The sequence below is a fragment of the Phalacrocorax aristotelis genome, chromosome 3 (assembly GCF_949628215.1).
Source record: "Phalacrocorax aristotelis chromosome 3, bGulAri2.1, whole genome shotgun sequence".
NCBI classification, from domain to species: Eukaryota; Metazoa; Chordata; class Aves; order Suliformes; family Phalacrocoracidae; genus Phalacrocorax; species Phalacrocorax aristotelis.
Window position 1 is genome coordinate 1,818,512 of NC_134278.1, and position 16,482 is coordinate 1,834,993.

The window sequence follows — 16,482 nt, forward strand, 5'->3', positions numbered from 1 at the left end:
TCATTTGAATTTTCTGTGAGCCCTGGTTCCTGGAGGCAGCTATTTCCATAAGGATCTCCAGCTCTCTGTCATCACTCCTCTTTTTTTTTTCTTCTTTTTGAGAAAATAATTCTACCCTGCTTGTAAAAACAGGCTGAAATGTAGATTCAGACCAAATAGCAAATTAAAAAGAAGGTAAAACTTTATTTTTCATGGAATCACAGAAGGGTTTGGGTGGGAAGGGACCGCTAAAGGCCACCCAGCCCAACCCCCTGCCGTGAGCAGGGACACCTTCAACCAGAGCAGGTTGCTCAGAGCCCCGTCCAGCCCGGCCTTGGGTGTTCCCAGGGATGGGGCACCCATGACTTCTCCTTCTCCTCGATGCGTGTGGACGGTGGGGGGAGCTGAGCGCTCCCGGGTGCAGGCAGTGCCACCCGCTCCCCATCCTGCTCAAGGGCAGATTTATGACAGTGTGACCTACAGGAAAGTTTCCTCTTCCCCTAGCTGAAGTTCAGCTCATGCCTTGAAGCAAAATGATGAAAAGCCCTTCCAAAACCTTGCTTTTTCTTTTCCTTTCATTTTTTTAAACTCTTGTAATTCCTGTTAGCTCTTTCCCAAGCCCTACCCAAATATTTTTTGTTCTTACCCCACAAACAAATGGCTCCGAGCAAACCTTGGGCGTTTCCATACGATAAATCCAGAAAGGCAATAATGCCTTCAAGGCTGAAGGCGAGCTGCAGAGCCTGCCCCACAATTAATATAGCTCTTAATTGACATTTTGATTCTTAAAATAATCACACATGAAAACAAAAATCTAGCAAGTGCTAGATTTTATTTGAAATGGCAGCTTCCCCTCCCCACGCCACCCAAAGCAGCCTGTAACAGAAAATATGTGGAAATGAAACTCTGTCCTTCGCCGCTGAGCAGTGAAGGGTTGTTCACTCCTCAGAAAATGCATTTTAAGACTCCAAAAACCCTCTCCAGGCTCTGTTATTAACTCTTTGGAAGCACTCGATATGGTCCAACATATAATCCTGATGCTCTTCAGCTGCCTGGGGAGGGATACTTGGAACCAAAAAGCCATGAAGGAGGCTAAAAATGCTTGGCTGCTTCCAGCAGCGCAGGAGTGGGGCTTATAAACACATCCAAGCTCGAGTCCTCCAAGCTCTGTGTGCTGGATTGCGAGCAGAGCACAATCAGCTACCATAGCCTTATTTAATTAGTAGGGCTTTCTGCCCTCTCCGAAGGATGGAATACCTGGACCCATCTCTGATGGTCAGCAAGGAGCCTGCCTGAATCCCTGGCCAGCGAGTGAATCCTGCACGTGGACGCCTGGGAGACCAGGCAAGCAAAGCTCTTCCCGAGCCCTGGCATTTTGCCTGATTTCAGCTATAACTGCGCTCCCCGACATGCTCCCAGCTTGGTGAAAGCAGGTTGGGGTGGCTCCGTACAAGAGCCCGGGCATCGCCAGGGAGGATGCTGTGCCTTCCACTGGAGCATTGAGGCAGGTATCCGGCTCTACGGAAGGTTCACTGCCCGCCTGCAACTCCCATGTGCCTCCCAAAATAAGCACGTCTTGACTTGGGCCTTCCTCATCCAAAGGCACGTTCATCTGGAGGATGGATGGGAGATGGGAGATGATGGGGGAGGAGGTACCATCCAGCGAGCCGATGAGACCAGGGAAGTACGTTACAGGAAGAGATAAGGAGTTCAATTCCCACTCGCCTATAGGATAATCGACCGTGACTCCCCAGCCAACTGAGCCCTTAACCTGATTAAGAGACTTATTGTGTATTTGTCATTCGAGGCTCTCCAAGCGCTCTGTTATTCATCCCGTATCTCCGAACGCCGGCAGCCTTATTTGCCGCAGTCGGTAAGCAGGTGATCAGCCCTGCTCTTCATGTCAGCCACTCTCTTCTCTTTGCTTAAAAAGGATTAAGCAGCCTTATCCATGTTACCATCTCCCCTGGCTTTCAAAAATAAGAAATCTCTTCTATTCATAGCTGCGTGTAATGAATATTTATACACCCAAATCTCTATTGCAGAGATCTGTCACTGGATTATTCAATTTAATAGTACTTTTAGGATAACTAAAAGGCCCGTATAATTGCTAATCTCAGGGAACAAGAGGTCAATGGATTGAAAATTCCCTGGGACACAAGCCCTGAATGTGCCCAGAGATGCAGAATGAAGAATTTTTTGCATGGCAACATGCACGTGGGCTTCTCCTCACTCAAGCCCACCACCTGCAGCCATGTGCTGTGTTTCTTTCTCATTTTTATACATCTCAGTAGTTTCTCCCTTCCCTCCCCTTCCCATCATTGCCTTGAAGGTCTGAGCTGCCAAAATGTGAAGCATCTGGAGAAAGACGATAGCACCGGTACTGGAAAAGGTGGTACCAGCGCTGGAGAAGGTGCCACCACTGCTGCAAAAGGTGGCATCAGGGCTGGAGAAGGTGCCACCACCGCTGCAGAAGGTGGCGTCAGCACTGGAGAAGGTGCCACCACCACTGCAGAAGGTGCCACCACGGCAGAAGGCTGCAGCAGCCACAGGACATCTCCCCACACCTCTCCCAGCCCCACCACCTTGCTGTGGAGGGAGCACACCAGCAGATTTGAGGGAAACCATCCCCAAAACATGACATGTCAAGATGCAGAAGGGTCAACTCACCTGGCCCTGCGTCTCCAGCTTGGCCTCCTCCGTGGCAGGAGGTTTGGCGAGCGGCACTGGGGCCGTGTTACAGGGCTCCATCTGCTCTGTCTTCTCCACCTTCACCTTCACGTCATCCAGGCTCAGCGCCGGGGCTGCAGCAAGCTCCTTCTCATCCTTGTCCAGCAGATAGCGCAGGAGCTGGTGATCCTTGACATCTTTTTTCTTCAGTGCGTCTGGCTCCAGTTTGTTGTCTGGGGTCCCCGGCAGCTGGCTCGGAGCTGTGGGGGTGGTGGCGGGGTTCGGGGCGTTCTCCTTCTTCTCATGCTCCATGGCCAGAGTGGTAATATCGGAAGGGCTGCCCTCCTGAAGGAGTCTATGCAAAATCTTGTGCCGCTCAGTCAGTGAGCTGTGGGACGAAGGGCAGGTGCTGCTGGGAGGGTTGCTGGAGGCCAAGGTGCCAGCGGTGCCCGCGCAGGCTAACGAATCTTTGCAGCTCGTGTCCGCATCGGCGTGTCGAAGCTGCTGCTCCGCCGTGGTGGCCAGGAGCTGGACCAGCTTATGGCTGGTGGCTTGGGAGCACTTGTTGTCCCCCTCCGAAAGCCTGTCGCTGGCATGCAGCATGCCTGAGTCCAGCGGTTTGCCATCCCCCGAAGCGCCGTCCGACTGGATCATCTCGCTCAGGATGGAGGCGATCTCTTTGCTGTCCTTTGACTCTGCTTTCATGGGCTGCATGGCGAGGCGGCCAGGCGAGCTCTGGGAGCTGAGCTGTCTCAGCACGGGGGGTGGCGTGGAGTAGCCCACCGGCGTGCTGGGACCTTCGGTCAGCCCCTGCATAGAGTTTATGGGGGCGCTAGGAAAGGGTCTGGTGCCACCGGTGCCACCGCCGCCCCCAGTGCCGCTGTTGGCCATGCCCACGGGGGAGTGCATGGTGGGCATGGTAGGCGAGAAGGGATTGCTGGGCACTCTGGGTCTGGGCACCAGCCCTGGGCTGACCCGATGCCTCGGAGACATGAACTGTGGTGGGGTAATCCCTGGACTATTCATGGGGGAGCTATTGAGGTTCAAAGTGTGGTTACTGTTTTGGGGACCGGCTTGTCCCTGGCTTAAGGCAACGTTGGCTCCTATCTGGTTCCCAGGTGAACATCCAAAGCTGGTTTGGCTGGTGCTGGAGTTGCTGTTGTGGAGGCCGGCGCCTGGCTGCTGGTTCACGTTGGTGGCCAACATGCTGCCGTTGGAGGGAGGGATGGAGGGCGGCAGGGCCATGCCTTGCCCTGGGGAGATGCTGGGGTTCAGCGAGGGGCTGACCCGGGGAAGGGACATTGCAGAGTTAGTGTTCTCCTGGGGTGAGAGCATGCCATGATCCCTGCAGGAGATGAAAAGGAGAGGAGAAGTCACAAAAGGCTTTGCCCAAACCTTTATAGAATAGAGTCATAGAATCATTAAGGTTGGAAAAGACCTCTAGGATCACCAAGTCCAACCATCAACCCAACACCCCCAGGCCTCCTAAACCATGGCCCCAAGTGCCACGGCTGCACGGTGTTTGAACCCCCCCAGGGATGGTGACTCCCCCACCTCTCTGGGCAGCCTGTGCCAGGGCCTGACCCCTCTGGCAGGGAAGGCATTTTCCCTCACATCCAACCTAAACCTGCCCTGGAAACCTTTAGTGTCACTCTGGCAGCTCCTGCCCCACCATCCATGCTGCAGAGCTCCGAAGCCTGGAGAGCAGCAACTTGCAAGCCCTGGTTCTCTCACTGTTCCCATCTCCACCAGCCCTTCTGGATCCATTTCAGTAGCGTGGACAGAGTGCAGCAGCTTTAGCATCTCCCCAGAAACACGACACTGCTCAGGATTACGGCCGCTCACCAGCTAAACTCTGAAAGCATCACCTTCTTGGGGTCTTATCTTCCCACATGGCCGGAGGAGGGCCGTGCTCTGAGAGTATTCCCCTCTGCCCCAACCCCCTCGCATTTCTCCAGCACAACCCAGGTCCACAGCCTCCTCTCCCTGTCCTGCCAGTTTGTTGGATCCTCTCCCTCCCCAAATATTTTAAGTTCTCCAGGGCAAGGCAGAAATCTGAAGCATGTCTATAAACCTCCACCTGAACTCTTGGGGCCACCTCCTTGCAAAACAAGAATAATCAAGAGCAACAGAGCTGCCATCATGCTGGTTTTCAGCCTCAGCCTCCTCGTGGGGATCACACCTCCAAACCAGCATCACAGAGCACCAGTGGATTGTCCTTTTATTGCAGGGAATGGGCACTTTGATTCCTGGATCAGCCACCCAGGCGCTGGCATGGCTCGGTAGTGGCGGGGTGGGAACGTACCTGTCGATGATGTGGATGCCCATGATGAAGGGCTGCATCTCCGGGCTGGAGGGGTAGCAGAGCTTACACTTGGTGTGGGCGCTAAGCACTGTCCCGTCACTCAGGGTGAATCGATAGGAGGGGCTGAAGGCCGTGCCGCGTGTCATCACTGAAGGAGACAACCAGAAACACAAGAACCCCGCTTAGAAACTCAAGCCAGAACCCATAACACCCTACAGGCACCAGGAGGAGGACGGAAGGAGCAGAGGAGAGGGAGAAGCTGCCTGGGACAACCACCTTCCCAGCAAATAAAACCACAGGCTGCATGCTGGCTAACCACATAGACCCAGAAAATAAGAGGGCTATGAATAACCATGGTGGCACAGAAATCCTCCCAGCTGCTTCTCCAGCTCCAAACCCGTGTCCTGCAGGATCTAAATCCATCCAGCACCTTGAGCGCTCTGAGATTCTGAAGGGGCAATCACTCCATCCCCAGCGTACAACGTACAAGCTGATGAACCCCAGCTGGGCTGGGATGGTGCAGCAGCACGCTGCTGCTGCAACCCTGGCAGAGTCACAGCTCTCTGGAGACTCGGTGACCTCCTGCTCCTACGTTTCTCGCCGACACAGAAAAGATGCTCATCAGAGAGCCAACACAGCAAAGATGCTCATGAAAGAGCTGACAGAGGAAAGATGCTCAGGGAAGAGCTTCTGCTTCTTCTGCTTAGACACTGGGGATGGTGTTTGCAGATGGCACAGGATAAAAAAGAAACGAAATAATCATATATAGCTCATATATGTCTCAATTCTATGTTTCCTGGAGGGTGGGAGGGAACCTCCCAGCTGGAGGAGGTCCTCCAGCGTTACTCAGCCCTTTCCCCTCTCCCTTTGGCGCTTTCTGATTATTATTGCAGCATTTTTTTTTTTTCCCAGAAACCATTTATCCAGCAAGGAGGGCTCTGCTCCGGCTTCTCCTTGCAGCTCCTGCTGCTCAGCAGGAGAGCGCGCTGGCCAGGAAGAGGAGCCCGTTACCTTCTTGAAAGAGCTGTCTGGCGTAAGATGGCTCTCTGCCCTGAGGCTGGAAGAAAGCGTAGATGCATTTCCGCACCAAATCCTCCCAGCCCGTCCTGCCAGCGGCTCTCAGGGAACTGGTATCAATGGAGATGATTTTACCTGGGCAGAAAGAGAGAATCCCTGTTACTTATGCACAGCATGAGAAGTCCCTCAGCACAAATGGGTCCATAAATGGGGAAAATGAAGCCACGTCCTATTCGGCATCAGGCAGCAGTGGCAGGAGCACACAAGGATGTCCTCCAGAAGGTGGAGGTTCAAGGAGCTTGTTCCGGAGCGTGCACCGACCTCTACGCACACCTTGGCCAGTTGAAGTGGACACAAAACCCAACAAGAAGCACTTCTGTGCAAATGGACCCTTGCCACTCCAGGGCTGGGGTCCCCAGATTCACCCCCTCACCCGATGGGACACCGTGCCAGCCGCCCTGCCCGCACCTGGGGGTCCTCCAGGCAGGAGGGAGTCATCCTCCCTGGGCATGAAACACCAGGCAGCTGCGCCAACTGTTTTACAGCCATGGGCAGGGAGCAGCGAGCAGGGAAAACGCTCATTATGGACTCGCAGGAAAGTCTCGGGTGACCAGAAAGAAGGCCAGCAGAACAGCTAGAAAGCAATATTTGACCAAGAGCAAACCTGAATCCGAAAGGTGACGACTGTTTCGTTCCCATCAATCAGCAACCTCAACAGCCCCCGAAATCCAAGGGGGCGGAGAGGGGCTGCGTGCAGGGCATGGCCCTGGTGTATTGGATCAGTTGAGGTGCCACCTCAGTTGAGGTGCCTCCAGTTGAGGTGTCAACCACATCGGCCCTAGCAGGCAGCGCTGCCATGTGCAAAGGACAGCACCACGCTCACGCTTTGGGGTCCCGCACGGCCTCTGACCCCTGGGAACAACAAATCCTCCAGAGCCAGCACTCCCCGGCATCGCTGGGACGTTACCTGTGGTGTCTTGCTTGGTCACGAAGGATTCAGAAGGGGTGACGGCTGCTGGTCGAGGTAATCGTCTCGCGATGCATATCAGACATGACTGGAAATCTGCCAAAGCAGAAGAAGGGACCGGGAACATGAAAATCAGACATTAATACCACCTCCTGCAATTCAACATTTTAATTAAAATACCACTGCTGGGCTTGATTGCCACGTCCTGCCCTGGAAGTGTTTACCCTGAGCAATCCTCCAGCCTTTCAAAGCAAGTAAGCTCCTTCTAAACTCTATAAAGTTTGCTGGAAAAGAGGTTTTCAGTGCTTGGAGAAATTAATTGTAATGGCTTTTTGGATCTGGCAGTATCGTACAATAAAAGTCAGCACTAAAAGCCAGCAACTGTCAGCTTCAGGCAAAGTATTTGGTCATAAAATACCATAATTTATTCCTTCCAGTCATGATCTCCTGTGTAAACCGCAATGGATTAATCCAGCTAATGTGCTGGAAAATAATAGCTGGGACACCGAAAGGAGGGTTAGGGCACTTGTAGGAAAGCAACAGCCCCCACAGTGCCGAGGGAATCCTGCCTGTCCCAAGTCCCGGGGCAGAGATCTGCCTGCAGACAGCTGATTCAGCCCAAAACTGTGCGGGCAGCACTGGTCTGGCAGCAGTGGAGGCACAAGGTGGGGTGTCGGGCACCCACGTCACTCACCAGGAAGGTCCTGCAGCCTGTGGGCTTTGGTGGGTAATAAAATATTGCTCCTTCCTTAAGGAATACTGACTACGAGCTGCCCCTGAGGCAGCCTTGGAGGGCCAGAATGGCCGGAGGGCACCAGCTCGAAGGGGAAGGGGGAATGAGAAGCTGCAGTGAAGTTCAGGCATCTCCTTCCCAGGGTCTCCTTCGTGCCAGGCCTCGTCTGTGCCAGTCCAGGAATAACCCCCAGGCAGCCCTGCAGGGTGGTGGCTGGTCATCCTCCTGCCTGCCCTGCCATCCCCACCCCCCTCCTCCTCCTCCTGCCTGCCCTGCCCGAACGCAGGGTCAGAAGTAGAGGATGCTCTCCCCTACCTTCTCCTTCCTCCTTGAAGGACTTGGGCTGGGAGACAGTGAAGCACTGCATCACCTCGTAGCGCTGACGAGCCTCCTGGTTCTCCGCACCCGGCTCATCGGGCGGCCGGATCAGCATCCTGCAGCTGAAGGTATGGCTGTTGCGTCTGGTCGCTTCTTGAGGCCAAGGAACTCCATTTACTGGGGGGAGAGAAAGGAGAAGAGGGGTTCTTGGGATCTGCCCCCTGCACATGCCCTCCCCAACTTCCTGAGGACCCCTTGGATAAAGGAAGAGAAGGAAAAGCTCTGGCAAGGAGGAAGAAAGCAGCTCGCTGCTCCAGTTAGGGGTGAGCAAGAGCAGAGCTGGGGGCAGAATCTTCCCTGACAGCCCCTGGGGCTCCTTTTGGACCTGCTGAAGACCCCATGCCCAGACCCACGCTGCCAGCCAGGCCTTAACAGCACCTACTACCCCAACTGAGATCGGTACGTCATCGTGCTGACATTTATGAATTGCTCCTTACATTGCCGGTAGGTCCTATCATCTCCATCTTACAGGGAGGGAAACTGAGGCGCGGCGTCTCTGAGTCACTTCCAGAGCTTGGGAAGGCTCCTGCCTCTTGCTGTTGTACTGGAAATCCCCCTGGAGCGATGCTCCTGGGACTTCTCCAGCAAGTCCAGCTGAGTATCTCCATAGAAATGAATTTTTTCTTTGCTTCCTCCTCATTTCTGGGGTAAGTTGGCAGTGAGAGCTTCTGATACCACAGCAGTGAAAACCTTCTTTGGCTTTTTTCTGGCTTTTTTTTAAAAAAACACTCTGGGCAGCAGTTGAAAGATTTTGCTAACCCTCTACCACCTCTTTTTGGATATCCATATTCAACCCAAGCGATTTTGCCACCAGCAGATTATCAAGTTTTCATGTAACCTGAGCTAGAGGAAGAGCTGAGGGGCTTGTAACATCCAAGGAAAGACAAAATACACAGCCTTAACCTGGGTAACCGCAGGGAAAAGATGATGCCTGAACCTCTATAGGCTCAATCTGAGGAGTGCCTATAGACTGAGGTGGTTTAAGACATCATTGTGTTTACCCAGAAGGAAGACAAGTGTGAATTAAAAAAAAAACCACCTATTTTTAAGTCAAGCTACTTGGAAAAGGTTCATATTCTCTTGTGTTTCTTCAAAGGTGTGAGTGGATGAGGGATCAGTGATCTCGCCCACGTCAGCCACCCGGAGGATGCTCATCTCCAGTCAACGAATAAAACCTTCTGCTTTGGTTCCTTCCAACACCCGGCAAGTGCCTTCATCGCACGATGCTTCCTCCCACCCTCGCGATTGTTTGTTTTCCCTGGTGTAGGTGACCACCATGAGCTCACCGTGACCTCTTCTCACACCCCAAGGTGCAGCACATCCCCATGCTATATTCTTGGGCTCTGAAACCAGCTGGGAGAACCTCCCTTCAGCTGGGAGGATGTCCTAAATGAACTGGGATAAGCAAATGGCTCGAATCAGCAACCTTGAAATCCTTCGCCTCATTTCCCTAAAGCTCCTGTGTGTGCCCCTCACTTCGGGAAGATGAGTTGGTTCTTCCCATCCACAAGCCAAAGTCAAAGGCAAAAGCTTTCTTAGCAGAGAAAGGCAAAGGGAAGATGACTTCAATATTGTCCTCCACCAGCTATTTATTAAAAAATCCAATATTGATATCTCACTGGTAGGACGTATTTCACTAGGCAAAGGTTTACAGATTATTACCTGGCTTGGGTGTATCTCTCAATTTCACAGTAAACAATATTAAAAAAAAAAAAAAGATAGAAAAAACAATATAAGGCCGGCATCACTGAAGATGCAATGGCATTTTCGACAGCGCAGGTACCAGTTGATAAAAAAAACCCACCTCAAGGGCTTTCTTACCTAGAGACTTCGGCAACAAGTTCTTGACGAACTCAGCGTGATCCCCCACGTGCAGGATGCTGTAGACACTGGTGTTCATGAGCTCCTCCTGGTTATAACCCAGGTAGCTGGTCACGTTCTCAGAGACAAAGACGATCCTCCCTTCACGGTTCACAACGAAGAAGAAGCCGTCCAATGCCTGTAAGGGGAATAAACACGGTCAGCGTGTGGGCAGTGGGTCGCAGAGCAGGTTAGGATGCTCCATGACCATGGGCAACCTTCCTCTGCCTCTTGCACCTTGGCTTCATCCCCACCCTATATTATAGCAGTGATCAAATAACAGCACATTTACTTTAACATATAGAATCATAGAGTGGTTTAGGCGGGAAGGGACAGCTAAAGGCCACCCAGCCCAACCCCCTGCCGTGAGCAGGGACACCTTCAGCCAGAGCAGGTTGCTCAGAGCCCCGTCCAGCCTGGCCTTCAATGTTCCCAGGGATGGGGCATCGACCACCTCTCGGGGCAGCCTGGGCCAGGCTTTCACCGCCCTCAGCATGAACAATTCCTTCCTTCTCTCTAGTCTGAATCTCCCCTCCTTTAGTTTAAACCCATCACCCCTTGTCCTGTCGCTGCAGGCCTTGCTAAAAAGATTGCCCCCGTCTTTCTTATCAGCCCCTTCAAGCCCTGAGAGGCCGCAATAAGGTCCCCCCGCAGCCTCCCCTTCCCCGGCTGCACAACCCCAGCTCTCCCAGCCCGGCCTCGCAGCAGGGGGGCTCCAGCCCTCGGAGCATTTCTGTGCCCCCTCTGGCCCCGCTCCAACAGCCCCGTGTCTGTCCCGTGCTGAGGAGCCCCGAGCTGGAGGCGGCGCTGCAGGGGGGTCTCACAGAGCGGGGCAGGGGGGCAGCACCCCCTCCCTCGCCCGGCTGCCCGCGCTGCTGGGGATGCAGCCCGGGGCACGGCTGGGGGTCTGGGCTGCGAGCGCACGTTGCCGGCTCGTGTCCAGCCTTTCACCCCCCAGCACCCCCAAGTCCTTCTGGGCAGGGCTGCTCCCCACCCCTCCATCCCCCAGCCTGTGCTGATCCCGGGGGCTGCCCCGACCCAGGTGCAGGACCCTACACTTGGCCTTGTTGAACCTCATGAAGTTCACATTTGGCCACCTCTCCCGCTTGCCCAGGTCCCTCTGGGTGGCGTCCCGTCCACTCAGCTTAGCGTCACCGGCAGATTTGCTGAGGGTGCGCTTGATCCCACTGTCTACGTCATTGCTGAAGATATTAAACAGCACTGGTCCCAGTACGGACCCCTGAGGGGCATCATTTGTCACTGATCTCTATCTGGACATCGAGCCATTGACCACTGCCCTCTGGATGTGACCATCCAGCCAATTCCTTATCCACCAAACAGTCCATCCATCAAATCTGAGTCTCTGCTCTGCAACCTCCTCTGCTAAGGATGTCCCTGCTACTACGAATGGTGCCAGCAGAGGAGAAACAAACCTCTTCCAAGGGCCAGAGCAGTCAAGAAGGCTCTAATTTGGCAAACTGCTGAAATTAAGCATATGCCCTATTTGCTTAATTACAGCCCAGGAACGACAGAGCCTTTGCATCTTGCAGAATAACAGGTTTTTTTCATGCATTTCAAACGCAAGTGGCAAATTCCGCCCTGCAATCAAACAGAGGAGGACAAGCGTGTCCCGGACCCAATCATACAGCATGGGGAGATCTGCTTATTTTAACGAGGACACCATCAGGGGTTTAATTCACTGCCGTGGGACGGTGGGGTTAACGCTTTCTCGTGCTACGAAATGAGCTCAGATCTGCAGAGCCCAGTGCTTTGTAAGGAGCTCTTGGGAAGGCTGACTGCTGATTTACAGCCTTCCAAGCATCCATACCCTAAAATGTTTTATCCAGGCAGGATTTGGTTTTCCTGGAGTCTAATTCCTACCTTTCAACAGCAAGCTGTGGTGGACTGTGATCCCGCAACTGGATCCGGCCATATCCCAGACTGGGAGACGATGCAGGGACAGGAGAAACTTGTGATGCCCCAAAATTAGTACCCGTGGCATTACCATCTCCTCCCCATCCTCCCGCTTGCCCGTGCCAGCAGAGAGTTACTCTGATGGAGGGCGTCCAGCCTCTATTTAATGCAGTTTCTAAAAATCAGGTTTTGCTGTAGAGCAACATTAAGTGCAAGAAGCAGGAAGCATTTAAAAAAGAGGGAAAAAAAAAAAAAAAGAAAGAAATCTTTTGTCAAAATGGTTCTGGCAGATCGGCTGCAATTTTCCTTATTCCCAGCTGTTGCCAAGACAACCAGCCTTTGCACTTTGGGTGCCCCAAAAAACAAATACCCAGGCTGGATGGTAAACCCACCTGGACCCTTCTCCCCAGCTGATGCTGGATTTGGGGGGGCCGGGGGAGCAGGCAAGGGGCAGGGGCGCTCCGAGGCTGCAGCTGGTGGGGACGCAGCTTGCATGCCTCCTCTACTAGCTCCCATTAGCTCCCAGCAGCAACACTGGGCATTTATCCATGGTTTAAATATTTGATTACCTTACCAGCACAATTGCTTATGGAAGTCAAGCCTAAGCAACAGGTCAAGAGGCAAAAAACCTTCCTAAAAATGAATAAGATGCTTTTTAGTTGCCCTTTTTATCACCACCTTTCTGGGTTTGAAAACCCTGCCTGAACCCAGGGTGCACAGAAGAAGGTGGAAGTCATTTGGGGGGATGTTTTTAGGCACGGGAAGCTGCGGATTGCTTGGGGACCAGCGAAACCACTAATGGCTTCTCATGGTCAATCTGCATGGCAAATAAACTCAGCATGGTAAGGGCTTGGCATCCTCAAAGCGCTCCCACAGCCATGGGCGCCCCATAGCATGGGCACAGGTCAGGGTCAGCATCTCAAGTGCACAGGCTTCACACGTGAGGAGGCCGGTTAGGAAATTATTCCTCAGCCTGTATGGATAATAACTGTAATCTAAACATGGATTTTATATCAAATAACACAGGGCAGGTTGTTTACAAGCAACACCGACTGAGCAGTAACGCACCCCTGCGTTCCTTCCTGCAGAAAGGATGCATTGATACCTGACCCAAGCACAGAGGGTAATTTTTAGTCATGAGCCAGCTGATTTAATTAATTTCCTTTTTTCATGATGACCTCAGGTTTTCCAGGGTTATTTCTATTACCGATGTGCTGCTGTCCTCGCTTCGCCCGAGGCACTCTGCTCCCCATCACCCAAGGGGCTGGCTACCTCTGGGGCTCCTGGCTGCAGCGAACCCCCTATTCCCACGTACGGACACGGACGCAGACATGGACACCAGGGGACCCACTCTGGCTGTATGATGCTCTGGTGAGCCAGCTGGCCCCACGTTCATCATTTAAGCGAGGTAAAGGCATGTTCCCAAGACCGCACTGCAAGATACGTGGATTTACTGCTCTCTCTCATGGTTTTCTTTTCTCTGCCATTGCTCTCGTAGGGTGCTTTCCCCCACTATAACGCAAACACTGAGGTGTTGCTGAGGATCTGACTTCTTCTCGTGCATCACTTTATATTCCCGTGCCTGTTTCTAGCACCCAATGCACCCCTCAAAACCCGCCTGCCATTCCTAGCCTAAGTTTTAAGCCCCTTCTGCATTTTTGTCTCCATTAGACTGAGCACCTCTTTAGCCAAGCTGCCAACTCCCCATTAACCCCATCCGCGTGCTTCCAGCACCCATTTTCCACCCTTTCCACAAGTCAGCCCCTTCCTTCGATGCAGATCCCCTTCCCACCCCTTTTGCATTAACTCCTCCAGCTCTTGCAGAGTTTTATACTTTCAACACCTTCACTCTAGGGCTCAGGGGAGATGAGTGTGGTACGAGGAGGGATTAAGCAGGTCTGGAAAAGCATGCAGGACAGCACAGGAGAGCTCCCCACGACCTCTGAGCATCTTTCAGAGACACAGAAGAGGCCAAAAACGTGGCTGGGGAGAGCCTCTCTCCCCAGGAATCCTGAAACCCAGGCTGGCTTTCTGTCTCCAAAAATGATGCTACATTTCACCTCCCAGCTATTGGGCTCCCAACAGAAACCTCAGAGTAAATCGTTGGACTGTGCCATGTCAGCAATTATGCTTTTACAGTTAATTAAATTAATTAGTTGAGGATGTTGCTTCCTTTTGGTCTTTGGATGTGTAATTTTATCAGGTGGTTTCAGCGCAAGAAGGCGGCTGCGGGATGGTGCTGGCCATCCCCAGGGAGGAACCCGCCCAGCCCCCAACCCAACCACCCCCTGTCAAATTACCAGCTGAATTATTTAGGATTTGAAGTTTATCTCTGGGGCCTGTGATATAATAGAATAACCCTCATATAATAACCCTCTCCATAAGAGATGGTCCTGTCGGGTCCAGCTCTGACCTTCCTCCTGAGATCCGATTATTTCTGATTTACTGATACCAACAGGAACGTGGAGCGCCCTCCTCATTCCTCCCTATTTTTCAGAGGACTAGAGGATTCAAATATCTTGAAAACCATCCATCCACATTACCTAATTCACCTCCAAATGCGGATGGGGGCTCAATTTAATCCACACTTAGAAGCAACTCAATATTTTAATGCTGATATTAAGAAGCTATCCAGAACAGCTTCCACTTAACCAAGTCCAAGTTCCACCAAGCTTGGTTAAGGCTCGCTTTCCAAACCATTTGCTGAAGCGAAGGACTAAGATCAGTGTACCTGCAACTTAGGCCAGGGACACGGTTGTGCTTAGAGCATCCCAACTACGCCCCCGTTGCCTTGCTCCTCCCTATTTCACCTCCTCGGTGCGCTGCTTTGCTTAGGGCAGTAGCGGGAGCCTGGCAGCATCAGCAACAGCATTTCAGCACCTACCTCCAGAAGAAGAGGTCCCAGAGACTCCTTCTCAATCACCCCTTGGCTGCTGGACGAGATGTCGGACTTCTGGACTTCATCATCAGCTGCTTTTTCTGTAGCAAAGGAAAAGAGATGTTTCAGCCGAAAGAACCATCATTTTACTACTGAATTATTACCAATAATAAACAAAATATTGACCGTTTGTCATACAGGCAATGCAGGATGTGCACTGAAAGACTCCAGCATTTTAATTTCATCCCTCAGTCCCATGAAGATACAATTCCTAATTATTTATTAATTATTATAAAATAAAGGCACTAATTAGATCACAACCTACTGCTAGCAGGAAGGGAAAACCTGTCTTAAGCAGAAGCCTGCAGGAAGAGGCATCCAAAATCAACATTTTGAAAAGGAAACGCTATATCCAGTTTAGCACAAGCCACAGTATTTGATCTGGAACTTTTCGGACAACACTTTAAGAAATAACTGCCGAGAGGAATTCACGGAGAACGAATCCTGCCGGAGGAGAAAAAGCAGCTCCTACCGCTGATGTGCCGGGAGCATCCCAGATGCCGGTCAGCCAGCGGGGCTGGGGACGGGAGGAGAGCATCCGACACGGAGCGGGCAATGCTGCTGGAGGAGCCCAGCCCCAGCTCTGCCAGAAACTCTCACGCTGTATTGCTCAATAATCTCTTTGGGAAAAAAAAACAACCCAAAAAACCCAAGAGAAGGCCCGGTTATTTATCTCGCACTCCCCCAAAAGGTGCTAGCCACGTCGCGCAGCTACTCCCAGCCATTCGGAGCGCAAGGCGGGTGCCAAGTGGGATGTGATAAAGCCAGCGATCACGGGCAAGTGAGCCACGATGCTGCTGGTGTTTCAGGGCCGTTTTGGCTTGCTCCTCCATATCCATGACTGTTTTCCCCCGGGAAAGCTGCGAGAGTCCCCTAGCCTCCCTGGATGCGATCCGGGAAGGATGGGGAGAGCAGCATCCCCATCTCCACAGGATGCAGTTGAAAAGAAACCCTCATGGCTGGGACCAACTTGGGAGACTGGCAGTGCAAGCCCCAGCCGGGCACGTCTGGAGCTATAGAAGTATTAGTAAAAAAGAGATTAATTACTGTTTAATCACATGGTTTGGGTGGAATAACAGCAGAAAGAGGCAAGTGGGAACTAAATCTTGACGGAGAGGATACCTGCTTTGTTGATCAGGCATCGCTTAGCAAGGTGAAAGCAGGAACGTCTCAGATTGCAGACGCTTTTTGCCTCAGCAGTGTTTTGCTCTGAAATGTGAGAACGCAAGCTCCTGGGGGCGGCTGCAGGGGCAGGGTATTACCCACAGCAAGTCGGTGCTCTTTGGCACTGGCAAGGGAAATTATCAGTCGTGCAGGAAGCGAAACAGCACAGGAGTCCTGAAGCATCCTCGGTCCAGGCTCACACAGGTGGCTTTGATGCAGGTTTTAATTAAAAATGAAAAAGGTTCTCTGTGGCGAGCCAAAAAGTGACTTGAAACTTGGTCCTCTATTAATTTTACACCATTTACAAGGTTTTCCCAGGTACCAGAACCACAAATTCAGCCTACCAGCTGAAAATTAAGCCCTGTTCTTTCTGTATAACTGTTAATTGCTAGTATAAAGAAAGATGCTGGGGCAGGGATGCAGCCGGAGATTCGTGGACAACACGCACAGTCCAGGGGGGTGCAGCCCCATCCTCGCAGGCTGCGCTTCCCCGCACGGCAGGAGTAACATCCCAGGGTTTGCTGGGAAACCAAAGAGATGCTCAGAAAAATCCTGAG

The 16,482-nt window shown here is 52.4% G+C and overlaps 1 protein-coding gene across 7 annotated transcripts in view; it reads right to left on the minus strand.

The window, feature by feature from the left end:
* Window positions 1-16,482, minus strand: part of NCOA1 (nuclear receptor coactivator 1) — a 188,282-nt gene that overhangs the window by 24,456 nt on the left and 147,344 nt on the right. For all 7 annotated transcript variants that reach the window (XM_075086485.1, XM_075086480.1, XM_075086483.1 and 4 more), the window contains 7 exons: window positions 14,708-14,802; window positions 9,871-10,048; window positions 7,987-8,166; window positions 6,939-7,034; window positions 5,966-6,106; window positions 4,955-5,102; window positions 2,650-3,994 (listed from right to left, as the gene is read on the minus strand). In XM_075086485.1, coding sequence (XP_074942586.1) covers window positions 2,650-3,994; window positions 4,955-5,102; window positions 5,966-6,106; window positions 6,939-7,034; window positions 7,987-8,166; window positions 9,871-10,048; window positions 14,708-14,802 — 2,183 coding nt within the window. The remainder of the gene's footprint in view (window positions 1-2,649; window positions 3,995-4,954; window positions 5,103-5,965; window positions 6,107-6,938; window positions 7,035-7,986; window positions 8,167-9,870; window positions 10,049-14,707; window positions 14,803-16,482) is intronic.